The sequence below is a fragment of the Carettochelys insculpta genome, chromosome 3, assembly GCF_033958435.1.
Source record: "Carettochelys insculpta isolate YL-2023 chromosome 3, ASM3395843v1, whole genome shotgun sequence".
Lineage (NCBI taxonomy): Eukaryota > Metazoa > Chordata > Testudines > Carettochelyidae > Carettochelys > Carettochelys insculpta.
The window spans coordinates 27,406,979-27,433,394 of NC_134139.1; the positions used below are offsets into that span (position 1 = coordinate 27,406,979).

The 26,416-nt window shown below is 38.8% G+C and overlaps 1 protein-coding gene across 6 annotated transcripts in view; it reads left to right on the top strand.

The window, feature by feature from the left end:
• The window catches only part of PSME4 (proteasome activator subunit 4), a 147,198-nt gene that overhangs the window by 2,022 nt on the left and 118,760 nt on the right, over positions 1 to 26,416 (top strand). For 5 of the 6 annotated variants that reach the window (XM_074989520.1, XM_074989521.1, XM_074989523.1 and 2 more), the window contains exons 2-6: positions 14,425 to 14,565; positions 16,211 to 16,327; positions 18,905 to 18,964; positions 22,336 to 22,380; positions 25,634 to 25,783. In XM_074989520.1, coding sequence (XP_074845621.1) covers positions 14,425 to 14,565; positions 16,211 to 16,327; positions 18,905 to 18,964; positions 22,336 to 22,380; positions 25,634 to 25,783 — 513 coding nt within the window. The remainder of the gene's footprint in view (positions 1 to 14,424; positions 14,566 to 16,210; positions 16,328 to 18,904; positions 18,965 to 22,335; positions 22,381 to 25,633; positions 25,784 to 26,416) is intronic. The other variant, XM_074989524.1, reaches the window with a different exon arrangement.

Sequence of the window (26,416 nt, forward strand, 5' to 3'; positions counted from 1 at the left end):
GAAGCAAGGAAAAGGAAGAGATGTTTCATTGGCAATGACATTTTTGTCTACTGGGGAACTATTAATTTATTTACATGCCTAATGTAAGGACCTGCTTCCTCTCTTGCTTTTTCCTTATTAGATAAGTTGATTTGATTTTTAATCATTTTTGCAGCATTGAGAGGGAAACAAGTTTTGACAGATTTTTGTCCCTTGGATCCACACTTAATAAAACCATTTGGGCTGAATGGGATGCTGTGGCTCTATATTCCATTATCAGATTCTGTTTATATTTAGGTTGCTGTGTTCGGAGTGGGAGTTTTAAAAAGTGCCTCAAGCTGTGATTTTTAAAGGCACCCAAATCCCCTAGAAATTCAGAAGGGATTTGAGTCCTGATTTCCATTACATTTTTGAAAATGTCAGCCTTAGGTGCTTTTGGAAAAAATCCCACATTTATTTAGTCTGAATGAATAATGACAAGGGTTTTGTTACCAATGAATGTTTGGATTATAAGCAATGAGTTTATAGGTCCAGTTTCACGATGGGATATATACACATCACAACTGAGGCCTCTTTTAGTTTCTCGAAGTTCAAAGGTCTGAATAGGCAGAGAAATGAAACCTATTCCTTTCCAACCAGAAGTTGGCAGAGCTTTGTGGGAAAGCTTATCCTTCCGTTAGCCATATTGTTGAAATTCAATTTCGAGTGCTTTCAAACCAGTGTGTTTCATGAACGTAAAAAGTATGAAGTGCTGCCTTACCGAAAGGGCATAATTTCAGAATTCAACACTTCCTTCTCCATGCAGACACATTTGTAGGTTCAGTATGTAAATGTTATGAAACAGTCCATTAAAAAAATTGCCTCGGTGCTGCCCCTGATTCTGTACTGTTGGGAGTCATAGTGTAGATCAGGCATTTACTAGCATTTTTAGCACTATATTAACAAATCCCTGCAATGGTTAAAAACAGCTGCTGGAGCCTTCTCTGTATTAGGTCTCAAGGTGGTGCTTATGCTTATTTGTGAGTGGACAGTTTTTCTAAAATTTTCTGGTGTAGATGAACCGGATGCATTTTGAGTACTATAGAGAGAGATATATTTTAAAAAATATAACCAGTTTCATATTTCCTAATCTGTTGTTATGCATGCCCATGTCAAATGATGCCATTTGTACGTGGTGGGGGGCTGCAGTCCTCTAATCGGCATAGCACATCCATATGAGTAAACATTCTGTCTTTGCTAAACACTGTATCACAGCAAGGACATTTGCCACATAATGGAGAATAATGAATAAGCCAGTTCTTTAGAGATCTGGGATGGCTACATTTGGCAGTCTGGTTCCTAAATTTGTTATAAAGGGGCTTATCATGTGTGTACATTTTAAAAGGGCAACCAGTATTTTTGAATACTTGTTGGGGATTTAGTATGTATATGTGGTAATGAGAAATCTGGTTTTGACCAGTGTGAATACAAGGTGGCTAGTGCTGACCAAGGAGTATTCTTTTATATCATTCCATTTGTAGGTGCAAAATGACTTGCATCATTGTATTATGAGACATTTTGAACTTGGTTAGTACTGTTTTTCCCCTATCCATTTGTAAACTCATACTGTTTACTGTAATATCTGTTGTTTTTAGTCTTATTGCAGAGATTCCTATGGTAATGCAGTCAAAATATGTTGCATTTGTCAGTGGCCGAGAGGAAGGAGTGCCTCTTGAAAGGGGCAGCTTGACTTTGGCAGCTCATTTGCTAGAGTTATTAGTCTCTTTGCAGTTTGACAGTATGTATGTTGATCTAACCATTAGCTATAATATTGTAAACTACAACATCTGCAACAGGTTAGTCATGAGGGCAATAAGTGCCTTCCATATAGAATTATTTCTGTGCTACTGTGTGAGTCACAAAAGGGAGAAGACTAGTATGTTTTTCCATCTCCTTTGAAGTTTGAAATCATTTGTGTGTGATGTAGCTTGTGTCTTTCTACCCAAGAGGTAAATAGAGTGCTCTTCAGTTAATCTCAAGATTTCCTTTCATGTTATAAAGCAATGCAGTGATCTCGGGAAACATATTTGCCTTATATAGAAGGCATGGAGGTCGGTTCTTTATGCTCTCTGCTATTGTCCTACATAAGTAACACACTGTTTGAGTTTACCTTTCAATAACCAAAACCAAACAAAAATGAAGAATCTTTGCAAGGTAAAATTGTTTAATTTTATATCATATGTCCAAATTTAAAGTGTTTGTGTTCTCATAATATTTTATAAAGCAATTAACTATATGGAAAAACAAAGGAAGCATGAACAGTAGAATATAGAAATGGTATATAGGCACTTACCAGATACACATACAGAAAAAATTTTATATGTGTATTTAGATACCAGTTTTTAAATATTTGTGTGTATATAGTGTTTGTGGCACAGGAGATGAGACCTGCTTACATTTTCAGTTGGAGTAGTTGAAAATCAGTTACTACTTCCTTTGCTGCTAACAGCTGACTCTTGGATCTTGTTTACTGCATATTGCAATAGCTGAGAACATCACTGTTACACAGGGGCCATGTCTACACTAACCCCAAACTTCGAAATGGCCATGCAAATGGCCATTTCGAAGTTTACTAATGAAGCGCTGAAATACATATTCAGTACCTCATTAGCATGCGGACGGCTGCGGCACTTCGAAATTGATGCGGCTCACCGCCGCGTGGCTTGTCCCAACGGGGCTCCTTTTCGAAAGGACCCTGTCTACTTCGAAGTCCCCTTATTCCCGTCTGCTCACAGGAATAAGGGGACTTCGAAGTAGGAGGGATCCTTTCGAAAAGGAGCCCCGGCGGGACGAGCCGCGTCAATTTCGAAGTGCCATGGCCGCCCGCATGCTAATGAGGTGCTGAATATGTATTTCAGCGCTTCATTAGTAAACTTCGAAATGGCCATTTCGAAGTTTGGGGCTAGTGTAGACATAGCCAGGGTGGTTCAGAAAAGGCAGCTGTTTCAGATGTCCTTGATGTTGTCAGTTGTTTAGAAGAGATACGAAATGCTGAAATCAGATTTCATCAGGTGGAATACCCACCTTTCAGGTCACCTGTGAAGTGCATTTCAGTTTGATGCTCCATTCCTTTACACTCCAAATTCCCAGTGGAAAAAAATTATTCTTTATTGTAACACATACACATTCTATAAAGAAAAGAATTCTTTCGTCCATGAAGATGCTAATCTTGCAATTATTTTATTCATGTAAGTAGACTCATTGACTTCAGTGGGACTTATATCAGTAAAATCTCTATGTATTTTGTAGAGTGTGTGTCTGTGAGTCCATCTGTCTGTGTCTTTGTTCATGAACTCTTCCAAAGCCAAGAGATTTACGTCTACCAGATTTGGTATGTAGCATCCTCTTACCCTAACTTAAAGGAAAATCAGGCTCTGATTGTGCCAGAAAGCTGAGAAGTGCCTGGAACCCCATGTTTTCCCAGAACATGGAAAGGGAATGGCACAGAAAGGGGGGATAATATCCTTCATACTCATCAGTGGAGGCAGCGAGCACAGAGAGGAACATTACTGCAGAGTGACCACTGAAGGCAGCTGCATCAGGGTAACAGTGGCCACCTGTGTATGGGGCCCTCAACCTTGGGGACCACTGTACAGAATAATATCAGAGGGGTAGCCGTGTTAGTCTGGATCTGTACAGCAACGAAGGGTCCTGTGGCACCTTATAGACTAACAGAAAAGTTTAGAGCATGAGCTTTCGTGAGTTAACTCACGAAAGCTCATGCTCTAAACTTTTCTGTTAGTCTATAAGGTGCCACAGGACCCTTCGTTGCTGTACAGAATAAGTTTCTTTTTGCTCCAAACCCTTGCCTGCAGCTGCAGTACAGGACAGGGAGCCCTGCCAGGATTGCACCCCTCCCAGAGGCTGGGGCCAGATATCCTGGTCTGCTTCCTCCCCTTCACCCCCCAGTTCAGGCTGGGACCAAGGAACACGTCCTGGCCCGGCCCAATGAGTAATGCTAGGTAAATCTACTAGTTATAGAAATGTTTGAAGGACTGAGATGTAAATTTTTTACCAGGTTCCGATATAAACTCTTACTTTAGTGTGCTCCCAATTTTGCCTAGCAGATTAATTTGTCCTGAAAATTGTCAGGGTTATTCTGAAAGCAACAGAGAATCATTGGGACCTGACCAGTGCCGAACCAGAGAATTTCTTGAACTGGGGGTAGTCAGTTTTTTTCTAGCAGCATTACCAATACTTTCACTGCTTACTGCGGTCTTAGAAGATGTTTAGGGGTAAATTAGAATTAAATAACAGCACAGAACACTGAGAGCCAGGACTGGGGACTGTCATCAAATTTTATGGGATTACACAAAATTTGGCCCACCCGTGATAAGTAGACATCCTGTTAATTGAAATCATGCCGGACCACTGATGTTGCCGTACCAGAGAGATTCAACTTGCAGTCAGTTTGAGAACATGTTTTTAAGCTACAGGTCATCACAAAATTATCCTGATCTAAACAGTTTGAGTAATGTCTATTTCTAGCTCAAAGCAAGTTTTAGCACTGTTTCAGTTTTTTCACATTGTAATATCTCAGTAGAAACTTGGGTATATTCTTTATTTAAAAATTATTACAATTAAATTACTTGAGTTATTAGTGCTGTTATTATAATTGTTATTTAAGACAGTGTATTCTCTGGTGGCTAGTGCAGCTTTTGAAGGTCATATGGGTCTTCATATAACTTTATCTCTTAGTAGAGATAGATGCCTGTGCTTTTGGAGCTAAAGGACCCAGATTATTCCTAGCAATATAGTTTTGCGTGGCTGAAGTAATTGTTGTTAGTAGCAAGAGATTTGTTTCAGAATGTGGGAAGATGCCAATGCATGAAAAATGGGATGCAGCTGTTTTTGAATTTCAGGTGGCACAAAATTAAAATATACGTAAATCCGCTAGTAGGAGGTCTGTGTGGTTGCAATCGGTATTTTATGATAAGCTTTGCCTTTGCTCCATATTCTGTCCGAGTTCTTACTTTTGAAGAAGAAAACATGAGTTCTTCACCGGTATACAAGAAGAATTAACAAAAGGTAGTTTAAATGGTTTGCAAAGTATAACTAACAGTTAACTTTTGCATCTCATATTTCAAAAACTGCTTTTATATATCACTATAGATATGGATAGAAAACCATCCTCTGATACATATGAAATATTTATATTGGAAATCTTAAAGGATTTCGGATAAGTTCCTAAATTTATACGTGAAAGCAGTTAACAGTCTTAGCTGTGATAGATCTTCTATTTTTTTCCAGTAGAGAGAATCTTCTGGTATGGCTTAGATTATTTGATAGTACAGTATACACTCATTATACCCAGCAGTGGTGCAGTTCCACCAGAAATGTACAAAGCTGCTGGTGGCCAGTTGATGTACCGCCTCACACAATTAGTTAGCACCATTTTGGAAAAGGAGCTAGTGTTCCAGGACTTTAAAGGTGACCGCGCATATTGTGATGTCTAGCAGGGCATCTCTCTGCTTGCTATAGCTACTAAGATCCTGGCCCCGCATCCTTTAAAGCCGGCTTTTGCTATGTGTTCAAATGGCATTATTCCTGAAAGCTGGTGTGGATTTCATGCTGGTTGAGGCACTGCTGACATGATATTTACAGCCAGACAGATACAAGAGAAATGTAGAGAGCCACATCAGGACCTCTGTGGGATTTTCATTGGCTTGGCCAAGGCATCCGACATGGTCAGAAGAAATGGGCTCTGGAAAATGCTTGGTGGAATTGACTCTCCTGATAAATTTATCAACATTGTTCGGTCTTTTCATGATGGCACCATTGATTGTGTCTTTACCAATGGAGAGACATCAACACCTTTTGAAATATCAAACGCTACAAAGCAAGGATGTGTCCTTGCTCCTTTCCTGTTCAATATCTTCTTTTCAGTGATGCTCTTAGTTGCTTTTAAGAACTGTATGTTGGGTGTACCTATTCAGTTCTGAACACATGGCGGTATTTTAAATCTCAGGAGACTTCATGCGTGCACTAGAGTGGTTACTAATTATCCAGGACCTTCTGTTTACTGATGACTGTGCATTGTTGGTTCATTCAGTGAAGGATGTAGAGTATCGTTGTGATTGATCTGTTACTTTTGTTCACTGCTTAGGACTCCTAGTGAGCCTCAAGATGACAGAAGTTATGCCTCAGCTTGTTTGGAAAGAGACCAGCATTCCAGTGATCACTGCTGTTGGTATTGTTTTTAAGGCTGTTGACAAGTTCTGCTATCTCGGAAGTGTACCATCCTCTAGCATAAACATGTTTCGTGACATATCTGCTTGATTAGCCAAAGTCTTTGGAAAATTGACCAAACACTTATGGTATGACCATGGTATTAAACTTCCACCTTGGTATGGATAGTAAAAGAGAGAGGTAGCCATGTTAGTCTTTATTCTAACAAAACAAAACAACAGTCATGATGCACTTTAAAGACTAACAAAATGATTTATTAGATAATGAGCCTATTGATCTGAAGAAGTGGGTCTGTCCCATGAAAGCTCATCACCTAATAAATCATTTTGTTAGTCTTAGAAGTGCTATGTGACTGCTGTTTTACTTTGATATGGAGTTTATCAGGCAGTTGTCCCGAGCATCCTGCTGTATGGCTTGGAGTCATGGACAGTATATGGCTGCCGTGTTTTGAAACTCGATCAGTTCTATATGCACCGTCTGAGGAAGATTGGCCATATGAATTTGTGAGACAGAATTGCTAACATGGAGGTGCTGAAGCTGTGTGGTGTCATGGGCATGGAAGCAATGCTTATGAACAAACAGTTTTACTGGACTGGTCATTTTATTAGGATGGATGATACACGGATACCAAAGTTGGTCTTCTGCGGTGAGCTTGCTCATGGAAAATGTCTTTTGGTGGTCGGTATAAGTACTATAATGACCTCTTAAAGGCCAATGTGAAGTCCTGTGGTGTATCTCCCCATTATCTGGAAACTCTAGTTTAGGACAGATTGTCCTGGTGGCAGACCACTGTACAGGGTCTTAATTGCTTTGAGAGTCAGCATATCCAGGCTCTACAGGAAAAGCGAAGGATGCAAAAAGAACATACAGTGCCTGCAGTTGGTGGATTTTTTAATGTGACATCTGTAATCGGCACTGTAATTCTTGCTAATCAAGAGTTGGTTTAGTTGCTCACCCACAACGTCACAGAATATGAAATCAGTTGATGGATGGGTCAGTGTAATCAAGCAAACATCTTCATTAAAAATGTGGAAGCCATGTGTTCTAACTCTGAATTGAGTGACTAATGTACACCACACATTAAGAATACTGAGACTTTGGTTGTTGTAATTTGGTCTTAGTACGCAGTCACAGCAGCTACCAAAGTGAGGATTAAAAGTTGACTCTGCCTGCATGGGGGTGGTAACAAGTAGAAAATATTACAGTATTAACCTTGCTGTTTTTCACTACTCAACTAAACCCTAAATCAGAACCACTGATTATAAATTCCAGTTGGGTGGCGCTTCACTGTGCAGCACCATTCATCTTGAGGAATCATTGCTATTGGTTGGCAAAGGCGTAGGGAGGAATAAGGTCTCGTGGTGTCACTGATGGACTCTTTTTTTAAAGAAGAAATTGAATGGGGCAGTTAAGATTCTTTGGGAAAGTGTCACTTAACTAGAGTATTTTTGGTTGTTTCAGTTAACATTAACCTTCATTTCAGGGGACTTCAACTTGAACATTTTCTGGTTCTCCAGCATGTGGCTACAGTTACACTGACCCGAGCTACTGGCAGCACTATGCGAATAGGCAGTCTCCAAAATGCAAATGGCCACTCATTTGCATATTTCAAAAGCAGCGTAAACATGGTTCTGCTGGTGAACCCACCTTCTCCCCCGCTTTGTCAGCAGCCCCTTATGCCTATTACCTTAATTCCATGTTTAATATTTCTTTCATATCAATAAATACAGATTCTGACATGTGGATCCCCAAGACTCCTGTGGGACTCACGGAGCCCTGCATGCCAGCACTGCTTATTAACTGTAACATCATGTTCATTCTGTGGAGACAGGTTTTAGGGGGCTTTGAAAGCTTTAAAAGTTCCATGACGATAGCGTTGGCTTCTTTTAATCTTGGAGTGCTTGTGTGGTCATGTTGCTCAGCTCCTTCTTAGGAGTGGGTATTTTAGTGTCTTGATGATCAGGTGGAGTAACTGAAGATGAATGATTAGAAGCTTAAACAGAAGTCTCTTTGAAGCTGTGAAAACAAAAGCCATTTTGTAGTCTAGTTCTGCTTTCTGTGCATAGTTACAGGCGCTGGAGACTTCTGTTTTCTTATACTCTTCCTTTCTGCTTCTTAAACAACATTTAGCATGACAAACTTACTTTTACATTTTCTGAAATTGGTTAATGTCTTTCTATTATATTGCTTTGTTAACACTCAAAGGTACTAACTTTCCATCTGCACCAGCTGCTGTGCTTTTTCTCAGAGTCCTCATGCCTCAGTTACTTTACATCTTTCTTTATTAATTTCTTCCCAACTTAGCCTTCCAAAAGTCCAAAATCGTTTCACCTGCTGAACCCTCAGGCTTCATTACAATTAGTAATCTTACTAGCAGGGATTGGGTTGCTTGTATACAAGCAATGGAAAATCCTCTTGGTCTTTCTCTTGGTCTTTCATTCAGTTTGCTATGGAATGGGATAGCTGTGAAAGTCTACCCTTTCTGTTTGTTTTTTTTTCCTGAACCCCACCTTCTCCTCACTGTGTAGACAAGCCCTTACACGTTTCTAGTATAGTATACATTTTTTCTCCGTAGTGGCCAAACTTATGGCATGTGTTCCAATCTTCAATTATTGGTCACTTTTTGGACTTCTATTTTTTGTAGGTTAATAGACTGCCCACACTTTTAATTTCCTGTGAAGCACCTGGCATTTTGCAATGTTGGAAGACACAATACTGGGCTAGATATATCTTTGTTCTGAGCCAGTATGGCTGCTTTTAGATTCGTACAGAACATGGGTCTTTTGGCAGTGATAAGTGCCTAGCTCAAGTTTTTCAGACTTATTCAGCTTGCAGTTAACATTGGTGAGTTCCAGAAATGGTTTATTTGTATGTTATAGATTGGGCGTGAGACATTACCTTTGGCAGGTATGTGTTGAGATAGCTCATTAGTTACAAAGCTTGTTGTAGAATCTTTTGTTACTATAAAAGTTGAGGAAGGCTTGTCTTCTAGTAAACAATATTTCTCATTGTGCTCACCTTGTAAACCTGTGTGGCTGTGTAATTGGTTTAAACCAGATTTGTACCAATTTTGCTTGGCAGTACAATTAAGCCAGGTCTACAGTAAAATACTAGATAATTGGGATTGTCTGATGCAGGCTTAGTGCGTTCACATGCGTGTACACACATGCTGCAGCATAGATCCACCATGTAGTGAAGACAAGCCTGTAGTTAAGCCGGTTTAAGTCCCTGTGTGTTGGTTGTTGGAAGAATTCTTCTGTTGACTCAGCAACTGCCTCTCAGGGAAGCAGGTTACCTCTTCTAATGGGAAAGCCCTACCTGTTGGTGTAGTTAGTGTTTTACACTGATGCTGTACAGAACTGCAGCTGCAGGTGTGCTGCTGTAATGCTTTAAGTGTAGACAAACCCTGACTAGGATTAAATTTAAAGTGCAGCCAAACAGAGGATTATACAGTTTAAATTGCTTTTTAAACTATTTTAGATTAGCTGTAGGAACATTCATGTGTAGACAAGAGGAGTCAGTGTTGCTAGATGCAAGTACCTACTATAGTGCCTCTGCATTATCTGTGTTTATATTTCACTGGTGGTAGGAGGGGAAAAGCATGAAAGTCCTGTCTAGTTAACAAATTGTTAAGAGCAAGATGGAGGTTTTACCCAGCAATTTTTAAAAGGTACATTTTCAAGGTTACTTCTAGGTTAGTCCAGGGGCAGGTTTACAAAAGCTTGTGTGCAGCAAGGAGGTCAAGCTAAGTTTTGTGCAAAGACAGATAAGCGGTGATGCTGCAAAAGACACAGCATACATAATTCTGTTTCCCTGTTAATCGGAATTCAAAGAAGAAAGTACAGCTTCTGACGCAATCTCAGCTAACGTGGCAACACTTTCACTGTTGTAAAGCACTCTCAGGTTGAAACTTAATTGTAAAGCACCAGATCCTCTTTTGCAGGACTAACAGCTTAAATATGTGATTGTTGGAGCAAATAACCCCACACAAAGCAAAAACTGCTCAAGATGGTAGACCAGCATGGAAAACAGCCATAGATTACAAAGATTAAAAATTCAAAATCTTAACACTCAGGACTGGTACAGATCACAGGAATGTCTTACCACAGTGATATGCGAAAAATCTATGGCAGAGTTTTGTCTAATGCAGCCTCAGCAATTGTATCCTAGAGAGGGAATTGGAAAGTGCAAGAATCACACCATCTAGGGATGAGTAATTATGCAACCATTGTGACAGCAGGGGTGAGCCAAAGGGCACTTTATACTCTAATGTTCAAAATATGAAGGAGTGGAAGGAAGCACTCCTGATAGCTTGAAGACATCTGTAAAACTTCTTATGGAAAAATGGGGTGGGAAAAATTGTTCCTAACTCAATAAGGAAGGAAGGAGACAGCAGAGATAAAATTGTGCTGTGTAGCATTGGATCAGGAAAGGACACCAATGTGACATGGATAGGGGGAGTCGAGGTATTAACTTGGTGGAGCTTAGCAACTTCTGATTAGCAGACTTGAGAGATCTGTATTACAGGGCAAAAGTGGCAACATATGGATAGCTTGCCATGCCAGAAACTTGGCTGATTTGAAACAGAGTAATACAGTCAAAACAAAAAAGCGGTAAAGTAGCACTTTAAAGACTAACAAAATAATTTATTAGGTGAGCTTTCATGGGACAGACCCACTTCTTCAGACCTTAGTCATACCAGAACAGACTCAATATTTAAGGCATAGAGAACCAAAAATAGTAATCAAGGTTAACAAATCATAAAAAAATGATCAAGGTGAGCAAATCAGAGAGCAGAGGAGTGGGGGGAGAGTCAAGAATTAGATTAAGCCAAGTGTGTAAAAGAGCCCATATAGTGTCCCAGAAAATAGTGTTTGAACTGAGGTCATATGTGGGGGCTCCTCTGTGTCTGGAGTTCATTCTCTCTTCCTTTTTCCATCTAGCCATATGCATGCATATTGGCTCCTCAAGTATTGTGAGACCATGCTTTGTGTGGAGTTAGCTTATTTAACAATATACTTATGGAAGAACTATTTATTTTTGCCTTTAGAATGAATAAGTTTACAGCCTCAGAGTTTTCCCTGAGGGCGGTGATATAAACAGCTTAGCTGTGTCTGTAAATTACACAACTGAGACTTCATATGTAGTGTTCTGAGTTCTGTGGCACTTTCTTTTGCAAGTTCCTTTGGAAAAGCTAGCGCAGAACTGGAAGCTCATTTTCAAGAGAGGGAGCAAGCTACAAACTCAGTCTACCTCTGAATCATGGATAAAGTGAGCAGGCTATCTTATCCTCTTTCATATGTCTCAGGAGGAGAGGATTTTATAAAAAATGATTAGGGGAGGAGTGAAAAATGTGTTGTGCTACTCACCTTCCTTTGGTCTTCCTCACTACTTTGTGACACTTTCTTTTGCCAACTTACTGCTGTATGTAGCAGAAATATCTAGTATGTGGTTTTGCATAACATGTGCTGCAGTAATATTTAAATTGGGAAAGTTAAGTTAAAAGTTGGCAGGGAGTGCGGTGGAGGTGGGATGAAGTCCTATTCCTGTTGAAATCAATAGGATTTTTGCTATTCCTTTTTTTGGGTCTAGGGTTTTACCACTTGTTTTAACCTTACCATAAATGTCATGTTCTTATTAGAATGATACCCTTAGCATTATTTAACTGTTAAAGCTAGAAGGATTCCTAGCAGTGTCAGAGGTGACTTGATTCAGGTTCTGCTACGTATGTATTTTGCAGTTTTAAAATGTATTTTGTTTTGCCATAATAATAATAGCTATACCTTAAAATATTTTAGTTTAGATATATGGGGATTTTTTGTTTGTTTTTAAATAATATAACTTACATGCATTGGCTGTCTTTGTAAAAACCTGGGAGAGACAGGCAGTGATACAGTCCTAAATGTTACAGTGTTGGAGATCCTGCAGAGATTGATTCTGTGGGGACACTTGCTACTTCTTTCCTCTCCTTCCCTCCCCTCGCCATTTACAAACAGCAACAGTGTCAGCCTCACCTGCAGCAGAGAGCAACTGGCATTAAGATTCACCTGACTGCACACCCATTTCCATTGCCATGGGACAATGACAGAATCGTGCAGTAGCCAGTATGAACGAGGCCTGGGGGATATCTCCCCGGGAAGGAAGGAAATCTGCTCAGCATATGAACACTACACTAGGCCAGGCCTGACAAGGGCTATGTCTACTCTGCAAGATAAGTTTGAATTTGTTAACATAGATTTTATAATGCTGGATTTTATAAATTCGAATTTGACTATTGTCACCTCACCACATGCTTCTCACAGAGTTGACTTACTGCTGCCACATTCAATTGGCAAACATTGACTGTTGCAGTAGTGCATTGTGGGATCCTATCCCACAGTTCCCTCATCCCCGTGGCGTTCTGGGTATTTTCACTGGTGCCGCATAAGAAAAAAAATGCCCCACAAGTGGTTATTGGTATTTGACAGCATCTTACCACATTGCTTTGCCCTCATTCCACTCCCATGGTAAGCATTTTTCCAGGTGGAAGGAAGGAAAACTAGTGCATCAACAAAGACTGCCAAATTAACAGAATCCTCTTTCTTCCATAACTGAATTGCTCTTTAAAACTTTAGCTGAGAGAGGACTTTTGGCTTCCCAGTCCATTATACAGTTTCTGTGCACAGTCTTATCTTCTCAACTGTTCCCCCCAGCCCCCTTGATTACATCTGATCCCTGAAAATAATACAGGAACAATGCAAAGCATGAAGAAAAAGTACATAGTAAACGTTTTGAAAAGAGTTTTAGTTGGAAGGTTTTTGGGTTCCCAGTTCATTATACAGCTTCTGTGCACAGTCTGTCTTCTCAGTTGTCCCACCACCCACTCTTCTCTGTGTGAAGGTGTGCAAACTTAGAAAAAAAGAGGATAGAAAAAGCTAGGAAAAAATTTTCTCTTCTCTTTAGTGCTCCTTAAGTTGAGCTAATGGTATTTGCAGTGAAGACGGTCACATTGTAATGTCGAGCTAACTGCTTTAAATTCGAATTTATCGTGTTGTGTAGTTGCAGTCAAGGTGTAGGCCTGGCCTGGGTGCTCGCTCCCATTCCCCTGCTGGGACCAACTCCTTTGCCAGGCTTGTGGGTGACATGGTGGGCTGGCAGAGCTTATCCTGGCCCTTGGCCCCTTGACTGCTCTGACCTCTATCTTTGAGCATGCCATTCAATCAACAGCATGGCACCAGTAAGCCAGTCTGAATATACAGCTCCCACACACTTACTGAAAACCCTCTGTGATGCTAACCTCTCCCTGCACGCTCTATTCTGCTACTGGCACTCCCTCATCCCTAGTTACGTAAGTATCCCATGCATGGCTTATCGCACCCCTCCCCCCAGCTATGTAACCTCACCAAGTACCTCACCCTTAGTTCCACATGATAGGCCTGCAAGGAGCAGTCAGGGGGATGCGCTGAGGTACCTACTTGTTGGGAACGTTGGAGCTCCCAGCAGGCTGTGCAGGTTGGTGACAGTGCTCTGGATCACTCAGGTCTGGTAGAGCTGTGGATAGTTCCTGCGTATGAAGTAAATAAACTGGAAAAGGTGGCTCCTGAATTGGATCTTCCCCTCAGTCGGAGTGCTGCACTACTTTCAGGCCTGTTATTATGAGGAGGCATTGGGATGCGGCTGACACAGCAAGTAGTAGTACCACCAGCAGTCAGCTACCTACCTAGCCTCCAACATCATCTCTACTACCATCTCACAATCCTTCAACTTTCTCGCCCCATTCCTACTCCCTGACCTCATGTTCTGCTGACACAGCATGCCAGCACTTTGAAGTTTGACACTTTGAAGTTGCCATGGGAGAGAATTAACGTAATGAAGTGCTGTGTATTCATCACAGCACTTCATTAGTAATCTCCCATCAGCCTGATTATCATGCCCCCTTCAAAGAAGGGGGCAAGTGGCAAGTATAGACACAGCCTGTTACTTGGAACAAGAATTATAAAGGGTCATGTGCTCCTGAGCAGTCTCAGTTCTTTCCTTTCCACAGCTACTTGCCTGCATCAAGATCTTCTTTCATTGCCTAGCTTATTGACCTTACAGTGTTTACTGCTAAAACTTTTGGGTAGCTTTTACTTCGTTTTTACATGGTTGAACAATAATGTTCGTAGATATGGTCTGGCTTAATTGTTTGGTGGGATGAATATGCTCTGCACACAAAACTGACTCATATTTTGCTTATAGGTATATCCGACTGTATGGAAGAAAATTTAGCAAAGAAGATCATGTGCTTTTTATCAAGCTGTTGTATGAATTAGTAACAGTTCCAAAGCTGGAGATCAGCATGATGCAAGGATTTGCACGTCTGTTGATAAACTTGTTAAAGTAAGTTCGTTTTGCTGACCTTCTAAAATGTTTTATGCTTATAAAGCACGTGGGATCTTTTTAGAGGGACAAGGCAAGAATGCCACATTTATTGAGAATACAGTACCATTATATTATATGTATATAATATACATAGTTTACTCAGAGGCACGTGTGTGCACACACGTCTTGTGGTTGCTTACAGTTACCAAAGGTTGCTCAGTCTAATCCATTGGCCAAATGGATTAGATGTGAGTATGTAGCCAGGCTCTGTTGTTCCGGCTCAGTGCTCCATTGTTGACAAGACAAGAGGAACCCAGCCCTGTAGTGCAGACATCTTTTGTAGCTTTTAGTCCACAGTTCTGGTTTTGTTCCGCTACCCCAGGTACAATGAGTCACCAGTCAATGGCAGATGGGTTTGATCCTTTCCCACTGCCCCAGGTTTCTGTGTGACTCATCACCTACAGATGGGACTTAATCTTCCTCTCTGGGTGTGTCACTGCTGTAGAATCTAGTTCTCATTGTTCTTCAGCCACCAAGTCTTTGTTGTCCAGACATGCTGGCTCCAGAGGGTAACTCTCTAAGCATCCACATTCACACTTCCAGGTGGCTCTCAAGCACACCCATTCTCACAAAGACAGCACAGGGTTTACAGGCTCATAGAGTAAAAAGGAGTTTTAGGTACGATATGGAATCTGGTACAAAATGTCTGATGAATATAAAATAACCAACATAAAGGATAATAGAAAGATAGAAAGTAGTATATAAAATAACAAATCTAATACAAAAGTGTGTGGCCTATTAAAAAGATACAGGGTAATACAGTGCGATACCAAGATACATAGGAGTACAAAGTTCTATTAAAATATACGTATCTATTTAGGGTTGCTACACTTCTGCTTAAATAATTGCATATATAAATTTGAAGATTTGATCTTTGGTCTGCAGTATAGTTAACTGTATAGTTTGTGCCCCTACACATTTCTTCATTTCCTCTTACCCTGCGCACACATTTGAAAATGGAGGGAAATTTGAGAAATCTGGTCCCTTTTGAGGTTTGATTTCAATATTGACCAAAGAGCTACATAGTGTATGTTAGTTTCACTTTTCTTGATGTAAAAATCCTATGAGAAGACAGAACAACAAGAAGTCCTGTGGCACCTTATGGACTAACAGATAATTTGGAGCATAAGCTTTTGTGGGCAAAGACCCGCTTCATCAGATGCATCTGATGAAGCGGGTCTTTGCCCACGAAAGCTTATGCTCCAAAATATCTGTTAGTCCATAAGGTGCCACAGGACTTCCTGTTCTCAAAGATACAGACTAACACAGCTACCTCTCTGATAAGAGAAGACAGATCTCAAAAAAAAAAGTCTGATAATCAAAGCTAAGAACAATTATTAAGGGATGTGTGTGTCACATGTTCTTAAAGGTATTTAATAATGAATAATATAACTGTACTTGACAGATTTTTGTGTAGAGACGTTATCTTGTATCCCAGAAAGAATGCTTGTAAGGGAATAGTGTTTGGCATCTCATTAATAGCAATATGTGAAAGAACTCAAATAAAAGTACAAACTTTGTACTGTTCAGTGTTTAGGTATTATGTGTAATTGCTGGTAAGAATAATGTTTAATCCTGAAGTTCACTTCATTTCTCAAATTAGGAAAAAAGAACTTCTTTCAAGAGATGATTTGGAGTTACCATGGAGACCACTTTATGAAATGTTGGAGAGGATATTGTATTCTAAAACAGAACACCTTGGATTAAATTGGTTTCCTAAGTAAGTTTTATTCTACTGTAGTTTATTTGAAGTAATTGCCTTGTTTTAATGGGTAGTTAGAACACTGACACTGTGTGGTTGAATTTTTTTTTTCTAATATTTAAATCTTAATTTATAGTAAGTGAGTAAATACATATTTAGATTATTTTATACAACCATGGAACTAAAGGGTACAAAGATATATCTTCTTGCATATTCCTCTGACAGTTAATAATTATTTGTTATGGTATTTCTTTTGTCATGTAATTTATCAAATTCACTTTTAAATATGTCAAATAATGGCTCTTTAGCTGCTTCCATTGGGAAGATAAGCTGCAATCCAATAAAATAAAGTGATAACTGTTTTATTGAAATTAGTGTGAATGTGCTTTAATTCCCTCAGACAAGAGTTTTATCTTTCTCACACAAAAACGAGTATGAATGTTACATGTAAAATGTCTGAGTCACACACACAGAAAAAATGCTTTTCTTTGAGGAAGATTATATATTCATTTATACATAAAAATGCTATTTGGTACTTTGGGCAAATGCAATTATTCTACAAAGTTAAAGTTTTAGAAAACAAAATATTTTATTTTCAAGAGAGAAGAAAAATGCCCAAATTACATATTGCTTTTTCATAAAGCAGATCTGTACTGCGTGAAGCCTAGTTATAGGGCACATTAATATGTAACGTTTTCTTTGTATCATCACTCAAATTGCAAACCATTCTCTATTCATATGTATCCAAATCCTGCCCTAACCTATAGAATGATCTATGTACTTACAGTAAACATACAGCACAATTTTATTTATCAGTCCCTGCTGATGGCCTGTGGAGATCATTTTAACCTTGCTGACTTATAATAAAATAATCGATTTTGCAGCCATTTAAGTGTACACAGACTTAACAGCTCCCTCTTTGGCTACATGTTGAATTTTCTGTTCTTTGTCAGTTAAAAGTTCCTCAATCACTGCGTTATTTTTAAATTTTTTTCTCTATCCAATTTCCATTACTGTTTATTAATACAAGTAGAGCAGAGTTGAAATTTTTCAGGAAGGTGCCGCTGATGTTGCAGAAACTCCATTTTTTCAAGGGGAAACAGTAAACTCAACTTTTGAAAAGTTAGGGAGTGGCACAGTTACGTTTCATTATTTTTCTATTAAAATTTTTTCTAACTTTGGAAGAAGAAATGACGAGCAAAAAGTGAAGGAAAAGCCCTAGACAGTACCCATTTTTATTGTGTAAGTAGTCCTAAAAAAATTAAATAAATAAAAGATGAAGGTGGAAAAACAAATTCCGAACTCTTTGACCAAAAAATTGGTTTTTGAAAAGCAAAATGAAACAAAAAGAAAAACAGTTTGATCTGGAATTTTTCCATGAGCATTTTTGACTTAAAACTTCTGATTTGAAATTTTTTGCAGGGGGAAAAAATATTTTGATCAATGATAGTTGTAAATTACACATATCTTTACATAAACCTACAGAAGGACCCTGCCTCAACTTTTTGTGTAATGAGGGGAAAGCCATCACATTACTGATATAATTTATTATTAGGGAAGAGTAACTCTGAGATCTTCTGATAATTTATGTATACTCTGAAAAAATATTCTATTTAAGGGATATGGCCAAATTTAATTTGCAGAAAGTGAACATTTTTTATCTACAGTTTTATAAGTAATACCTAAAATATTACTACAAGTTCAGAGGAAAAAATACTGTTACTTATGGATTTATCAACACGTAGGGTGCATCTACATTACAACTTTGAAGTCCTTACTGCATTCCTGGGAATGGAGTAGTGCCCTACTTTGAAGTTTAACTTCAAAGTAGGGTGTGTGTAGATGCTGTACTTCGAAGTTGAGTACTTGGAAGTTGTACTTTGAAGTAAGCATCTTTTATTTTTGTAGTGTAGACACAGCCCTAGTGAAACTGATTATATGCAGTTTGACTTGTTGAGTTAATTAGAAAATATTGAAGGGCAGGGAGCTGTAAAAGCTCAAAAGTTGGGAGGAGGATTCCGAATGAGATGTATTGCAGTGTTTCTTAAACTTTCTGAGACCGTGGAACACCATACAACTTTTTTTTATGTGGAATACTTATGAAAATTTTCTTAAAAAAAATTCAGGCCAAATAAAATGCGAACAACTTATACAGCAAAACCAAAATGAAGTAATTTAATCAAATATCATAGCAGTGAAGAAGTAACACTGTATCTAGTTTTAAAAACAGAAAATACATACTTTCAATTATTTTTTCAAATGCTTGTGGTATACATACGACTTGTTAATGGAACATAGTTTAAGAAGCACTGATGCATTAGCTTTTAATTTAATTTTAATTTTTAATTGACTAAATTTGAAGTTTATGGTATCCTGTTTACTATGCAGTGCGATTTGTTCTCATATGGTGTTCATGCAACATTGTGTAAATTTTCAAATTTTAATCAATTCCTTTTGCTGTATGTGAAGGGATGATTATTTAAATATTGCCAGGATGATTTAAAATTTTTCTCCCTTTGTTTCTCTTACACTATATTTGTTGATAGAACTGTTGTTTTCCATGTCATGTTTTACATCTTTCTTTTTTATATTCAGTTCAAATCGACCAGGCTTTTCTTCACCTAAAACATTTGTGCTTAACGTTTTACACAGGTGGTAAGGACAATATTTTTTTTTGTTCAGCTCTGGCCGATGTGTTATCTTCTGCATGTTCTTTTAGCCTGTAACACTTGTCACACAGGTGTAACTTTCTGCATAAATAATTGTGTTGGAAAACCAATGTTAACATTACACCACTATTTATGAGAATGTCGCACTGTATTTAAAACTTTCTAATTGTGGAAAAATATACTGTGTGTGATGTGGCTGAGAAAAAATGGCTGTCTGCTACTTACTGTAACCAACGAACATCAAAGGATACAGCACTAGGTGATTTGAATGTTTGAATACTTAGTACTTGGAAAATTGACAAAATGTATATTTACATAGCTTTAGAAATGCATGTTTCTTAAATGAATTTAACTTTACTACACAACGCTGAAGTTTGTGGAAAGTGAGGGTGGGGACAGCAGGACCAGAAGTCACAATAAGGAGAAAAATAAAGTTAAAAAAAGACAGTATAAAATGCATGCTCCTAGTGGCCTGACAATTTTGGCTTTTACGGATTTTTGTTAGTGAAAATTTTTAAAATGGGTTATTAAAATATAGAAATCATTTGTATGTATGTAAGTATAAAATACAAACAACTTTCAATAATATTTTAGTACAGCTTTTTTCATTCAGAGGAATCATTGAAATGTAGGCCTGGAAGGGACCTTGATAGGTCATCTTATTCAGTGTCCTGCACTGAGGTAGAACTAAGTATTATTTAGACAATCCCTGGGGTTTGACAGTTTTTCAGACTAAGTTATGCCAGGAGTGGCCAGACTTATTGATTGTCCAAGCCACCTATAACAGTCTTTAGAAGTGTGAGAGCCAAGGCGTACTTGGTGCAGTTTGGGGCTTCTGCCTCACAGGAGGCACTTGTCCTGGCTAGGGGCTTCAGCCCCACTTTGGCTGAAACTCTAACAGGTGTGCCCCCCATAGTCCAGAAGTCACAAGTCCTGCCCAGCATGCTTTGTGGGGCTGAAGCCCCATGATCTGCCTCCCCACTGAGTGGAAGCTGAAGGTTACACACAGGGGGAAACAGGTGAGGTCACATGTAGTGTTCACTCTGATTTTTTCCATCCATGGGCAGAATAAATTTTGTTATGTGCACCAGGGTATGTAAGGTGTTGAGAACAAGTTGTAGGTCTTCCACTGAAGCCTCCCTAGACTGGAAGAGTTATTGAGTCTTGCCTACAACAGTCCTGCTAATACATCCCAGAATAAGTGTTGACTTTTTTTTTTTTTTTTTGCAATAATATTTTACTGTTGACTCATAGTTAGTTTGTGATTTACTATGACTCACAGATCTTATTCTGCAGTATTCCTTCCAAGGCAGTCACTTCTTCTCATTTGTATTTGTGTAATTGATTATTTCTCTCTCAGGCTGCGTCTACACTTCCCCTCCCTTTCAGAAGGAGCATGTAAATGCAGTGGATTGGAAATGCTAGTGAGGCAGTGATATGAATACTTAGTGCCTCATATGCATAATGACGGCCACTCGCCTTGTCAAAAGTGCCGCTTTTGAAAGGCGAACTAGCCATGTGGATGGGGTTCCTTTGAAAGGAAGCCCTGCTTTTGAATGCTTCCTTCCTAATTTGTTTTAGGAAGTAGGGTGCTTTCGAAAGCAGGGCTTTCTGTCAAAGGAACCCCATCTGCACGGCTAGTTTGCATTTCGAAAGCAGCACTTCTGACGTGTCGAGTAGCTGCCATTATGCAAATGAGGCACTGAATAGTCACATCAGCACCTCATTAGCATTTTCAATCTGCTGCATTTACACGCCCTTTCTGAAATGGTGGGGTAGCGTAGACACAGCTTAAGTATAGAACTTTGCATTCCATGTTGAATTCACCCTGTTTATTACAGATCATTTCTCCAGTTTGGCACCACCATTTTGAATTCTAACCCTCTGGTCCCAAAACCTCTCCCAGCTTGGTATTAACAGGATTTGAAAATTTGAATTTTTTTAGTTATTTGCAAAAGATGAAAGGTCTCTTCATTTTCTTGTGGCTGTTAGAAACTGTTTGAATAAGTCACTAGCTTAACTTGCAGAGATGTCATGGACTACGGCAATTTGTCAGTTATGGAAAAATTCTACAAAATTCTGTTCTCTGCAGGGTGCTTCTTGAAGTGCAGTACTACTTTCACCCTGGGGACAGGGTGAAAGAAACTGCTGATTTGCGCTGAACTCAGACGTGGTGTTGTAGGATTGTAGAGTCTTCAGAAACTTCACTGTGGAAAATAGTTTTAATTAATTATATATTCTTTTTCTGTGAGTTTACGTGGAGTTCTATTTCCTCTGTGTACAACTGCTATTATGTACAATAATGTGTTTTCATGGAGAGGCCAGGATGTATTTTAACTGGATATCAGAACTGTCGCTGGATGCTGATCAGACTTTATTCTCTCTATCCTAAGCAAGGGATGCAGCACTTATTTTATTTTTAAACAATGGGTAAAGCCTATGTACACTGCAGTGATAGTCTGACTTCATGGATTTTGTTTTATTCAGAGAATGGCCTCAGACTAAAATGCAATCTAACATTTGTCTACAGATGTATTTGTTGAAATTAAACATTTATTGCAAAGCCTTGTAAAAAAACGAAAATGCATTGCCTCTCGTGATGCCATTGATACAGGATTCTCCTTTCCACATCTTTTTGAAAATATTTACTATTTTGCTTCATTTGTAAAAGTAAAGATTTGGGAGAGTTGGATGTTACACATGTGAAGCTTCATATGAAAATTGCTATTAAAAAGTCATTATTAATCTAGAAGATAAAAGCAATGCTACCCGTAACTAGGAAGACCTGTTCAGTCAGCTGTTGCTAATTGTCAGGGAAGTTGGAGAAATGGCTAGTGAGTTAGAGTTAATTCATTTCTTCAGTTTGGTTAGGAATGTATAGAAAGGCATTATGTTTGCTTGTGCATAAGTGTTCTATAAACAAATGTAAAAGCAGAGTTCAGGATTTAGAGTTTGTGATAAATGTACTGAAATATATTGCCCTGATTTATCTTAAAGTTCAACAGATTCTTACGTGATTTTTTTTCTGTGTAGTTTCAAGTATACATTAAAATTATGTTGATTCTGCTTGCTAGTCCATAATAGACTGCAAAATAATGTTGTTTAATGTGGTACTAATTTTTCATTCTTGACTGGAATACAGTGAATACTAGAGAGACATAAGGAGTAGAATCAGGAATTAAAGCAGTTTTAATCCTTGTGATTAGGACTATATGGAACAGAAGGATACTGCATGTATGCAGGTGGAGTCTAGTTGCATCAATACCATCTTAGATTTTAAACAATCGTGAACTGTTGTACCTTTATGCTGTACTAGAAATAGACTAAAGTAATTCCTTTTTTCGTTTTTTCTTTCAGTTCTGTAGAAAGTGTTCTAAAAACACTCGTGAAAAACTGTCGACCGTAAGTTCTTAACTGTTTTCCAGTCTTTTTGAAGCACATGCCCTTAGTATTTATTTTCTGTAGCATGTTAGTTCTTTGGGGTTTCTTTTAAGAAAGTAACACAGTACAAAGTGTATGCTTTCCAGTTCCCCTTCTAACATAAGATTTAGCATGTATAATTGAGGTTCCAAAGTTGACCAATATTTGGTAACTTATAGTTAATAAAAGTCTTTGTTCTAAGGAGAACTTCTTTGTTAATGTTTTCTGGACAAGCCTCCTGTTTTATGGAACTAATTTTACTTCATATTAAACCAATGTGATGCACTTTTTATTAGAACTGAAGTGATACAAATACATCAGGTTTCTATTTCTTCTCTTGAAAATGTCTTTAAAGTGTGTTTTATCTGCTTGTCAGAAATAAGCTTCATAAATTCTTGTTTCTCTAATCCTGCTATCCTCAAAGCAGACACCATAATAGAATGGTAAAATTTAAATTTAGAATGATAACATTTAGAGTAATCTCTTAAATTAGAGTTTAAAAGACCTACTTTTGGCCCTACTTATAGAAGGAAGTTGGGGAGAAGGGAGAAGCGAGTAAAACATTGCTTTAATAAATTTTGAATCTCTATTAGTAATTTTTCTACCACACTTGTCTTAAATGTATCTATTTGATCTTTTATTTTTGGGAGATCTTTTTGAGCTTCCTCAGCCACATGTATGAGCTTGTGATTCATGTGGCATATTTTTATAGGACAGGTTGAACTTCTCTAGTTCAGCACCCTTTGGATCTGACTGGTGCTGAACGAAAGAATTTGCCAGATCACAGGAGGTCAGTATTGTCTAGCAGCATTACCAACATTTGCACTGCTTACTGGGCTCTTAGAAGAGATTTAGGGGTAAATTAGATCTAAATCGTAGCACACAACACTGAGAGTCAGAACTGGTGGCTGTAAACAAACTTTGTGAGATTGTGGGACACTTAGTCACACGCATGATAAGTGGTTTTCTGGCTAACTAAAATCATGCTGCATTATGGATGTTGCTGGACAAGAGAGTTCCAGACTAGAGAGATTCCACCTTTAGCATGTTTCAAGTGAAATCAAGAGGCCAGTATCTAAAGGCAAGTACTCTGCACTATATTGAATCTCTCTCTCTCTGTGTGTGTGTGTGGGGGGGTAATATATTTTTAGAATAACTTCTTTTCCTCTAAACTAAAACCTTAGTTGAAAGTAAAAAAGTGGAAAGCCACATAACATTTAAAAAGAAATAAAGGAAGTAGTTGTCAGGGTATTACTAAATAAATCCTAAACCATTCTTTGTAATCTGCAACCATAATTTTATCTTTTCTGTGGTGTAGATTTTTCTATAATGCTATACTCATACTTAAAGGAATTTGGGATATACAAGGAATATAGTTGGGAGATTTGATAGCTCTTTTCTGGCGTATGTGAAAAATTAAGACAGTAAGGTCTCAGAGTATGGGACCCCACCCCTCATGCATCTGACCCTGACTCCACCCCTCAGTCTGGTTTAAACAGCTCTGGTGCAACCCCCTCTGCCGGTTCATAAGCTGCCTGGCCATCATCCCCCCCCTCCATGCACGGCTCCAGTGCGAACCCCCCTGCTGGCTCATAAGCTGCCTGCCTGTCCGTACAGCCCCAGTGCGACCCCATTGCCACCAGCTCACAAGCTGCCTGCCTGCCCGCACGGCTCTGGTGCTACTCCGCCCCTGCTGGCTCACAAGCTGCCCACCCGCCACTGTGCCGCTGCCCCCCTGCCCTGCGCGGCTGCAGTGCAGCCCCCCTGTCAGCTCACGAGCCACCTGCTGTGGCTCTGGTGCAACCCGCCTGCTGGCTCACCACCCAGGCATGGCTCTGGTTCCAGCTCAACTCCCTGCCCCACACCCCCCGCAGCCCAGCTCACCACCTGTGCTCAACTCCATCCCTCACCCCCCTGCAGCCCTAACCCACCCCAGGCTTAGGCCCACCTCCCACAGCACCAACCCACTGCCAGGTTTAACCCTCCCCAACTATCACCCCCGCCCCAGGACTTACCTTTCTGCTGCTTCCCCAGCTGCAGAATGTGTTCTGCTGGGGAAAACGTTGGACCCTGACTTGCGCAAAATCTGGGTTAATGCGAGGGTGTGTGGAACGGAAACCTCACATACTCGGAGACCTTACTGTATTCATTGCCCACTTTCTTGTGAGAATGTGATCCCCATTCTAAAACAATGTTTGACACCTCTAACGTATTATTGAAAGACCAAGGTTTGAATAGCTACCTAGAGGTACTCTACCCCAGGTTGCTGTTGACAAGTCTTGGCAGTGTCGGGTGAGGGAATTGTGCAATGCTACTGATTGTGCAGTGCCAGTTTCTTTGCACAAATGAAGGTGTTTGTTTTTTTTTTGAGGCTGGCAATTTAACATTTTTTATTTTATCAGACAATTTATGAATATATAATATGATTTTATTTCAAAATGATAATGTGAATTTAGATTTAGCTTCTGAAAACATTTTACTCTAAATTTTGCATGGGTGACTTTGCAGCAATTGCTTGCATGGCTTTTAAGTGGCCATATTTTGTCTGCAGTAACTTTCTTGTATAGATGATGTAGTAGATTGGTGTGGATCTAGTCTACAGAAACTAAGCCACTCTGCACTGGATAGGGAAAGATGGAAGGAAGTAGTGAGAGAGGCACCAGACACCAATGGGCGCTGAGCCCACGGTTATTGATGTTGATGAACTTTCTTTTAAAATAAACAAATGCCTGTTCTTACTACAGAATACATTCTAAATGCTAATTTTACAAAAGTAAGCAGTTGCTTCCAAGAAAATTTCCATATTTGTTATAGGGCTAATCTAGTCTTCTAGATGCACTTTATTAAGAGGAATCAAAACATTAGCTATATTTTCGTTAAGGTCTGTCTGAAATGCAAATATTACTTATTTGATCTTACAGAATTACTTCAGTGTAAAGATGGTGTGTCATGAGGATTTTTTTTTTAATTTAGAGTAAAAAATTTTATTATATTTGTGCTCTTTGTAGAATCAGCCATACTTCCAGTCATTTAATCTTTTAGACTTTTTATATTTATGTTTATTTGTGTTGTGTGAAGGTTGAGTAAAAATAAGGATTTATTGAGCTAATGGTCTGGTTCTTACATCTTACTTTGTAAAGATATGGCCTTTACCATAACATCTCAGTGCACAATTTAGCTGTAAAATTCATGGGAAAAAGAAATAAAGTACAAATTAAGATTTCTACTTTTTTAGGTATTTTCCAGAAAATGCCACTACGGAGATGCTAGATGAATGGCGGCCTTTAATGTGCCCATTTGATGTTACCATGCAAAAAGCCATCACCTATTTTGAATTATTTCTACCTACCTCCCTTCCTCCAGAACTTCATCATAAAGGTTTTAAGTAAGTATATGTTTTAAAGTTATTTTTATTCTTTATTGCTTAATTAAATAGCTGAGGCATTGCTTAGTTAATACAGTCTAGCATCATATAAAATGTGTATGTTCTGATAAATATGGGTATCTGATACTCATGTCTTTTGAAATCAGATTGCAATGAACATAATTTTAGGCGTGTCTCTCTATGAGTTGTAATTTTCTGCTTCAAAAGTAGTTCTTAGAATAGTTGAAAATTGTAAGCCTTTGACTTCTAGTGTGGGTAAATAGGCACTACCTTTGTTGTAGAACATCAGCTGTTCCTGGTACATGTATAGGGAAGGATAAAATACTGTAGGCTTCTTGTTGGACCAAATATAATCAAACTTAGATGTATCTGGATTTGATGCCTATTCTAGCATCATTGTTATACCAGATCTCATGTGTTAATTCAGCAGTTTGTGACATGTCTCTGTAATCAAGATAACAGTGAAAATGGAGACTCTAGTTTCTTATCTGGAGGTAATATCAGAGACGGGGTAATCTTTTGAATCTCCCTCTATCTCTAGGGATTGAGACAAAAGACCAGAACCTTCTTTCTCTGAGTGTGTGTATGTATATGTATCTTCACTTCCTATTATTGATATTAGCTACTGTAAGT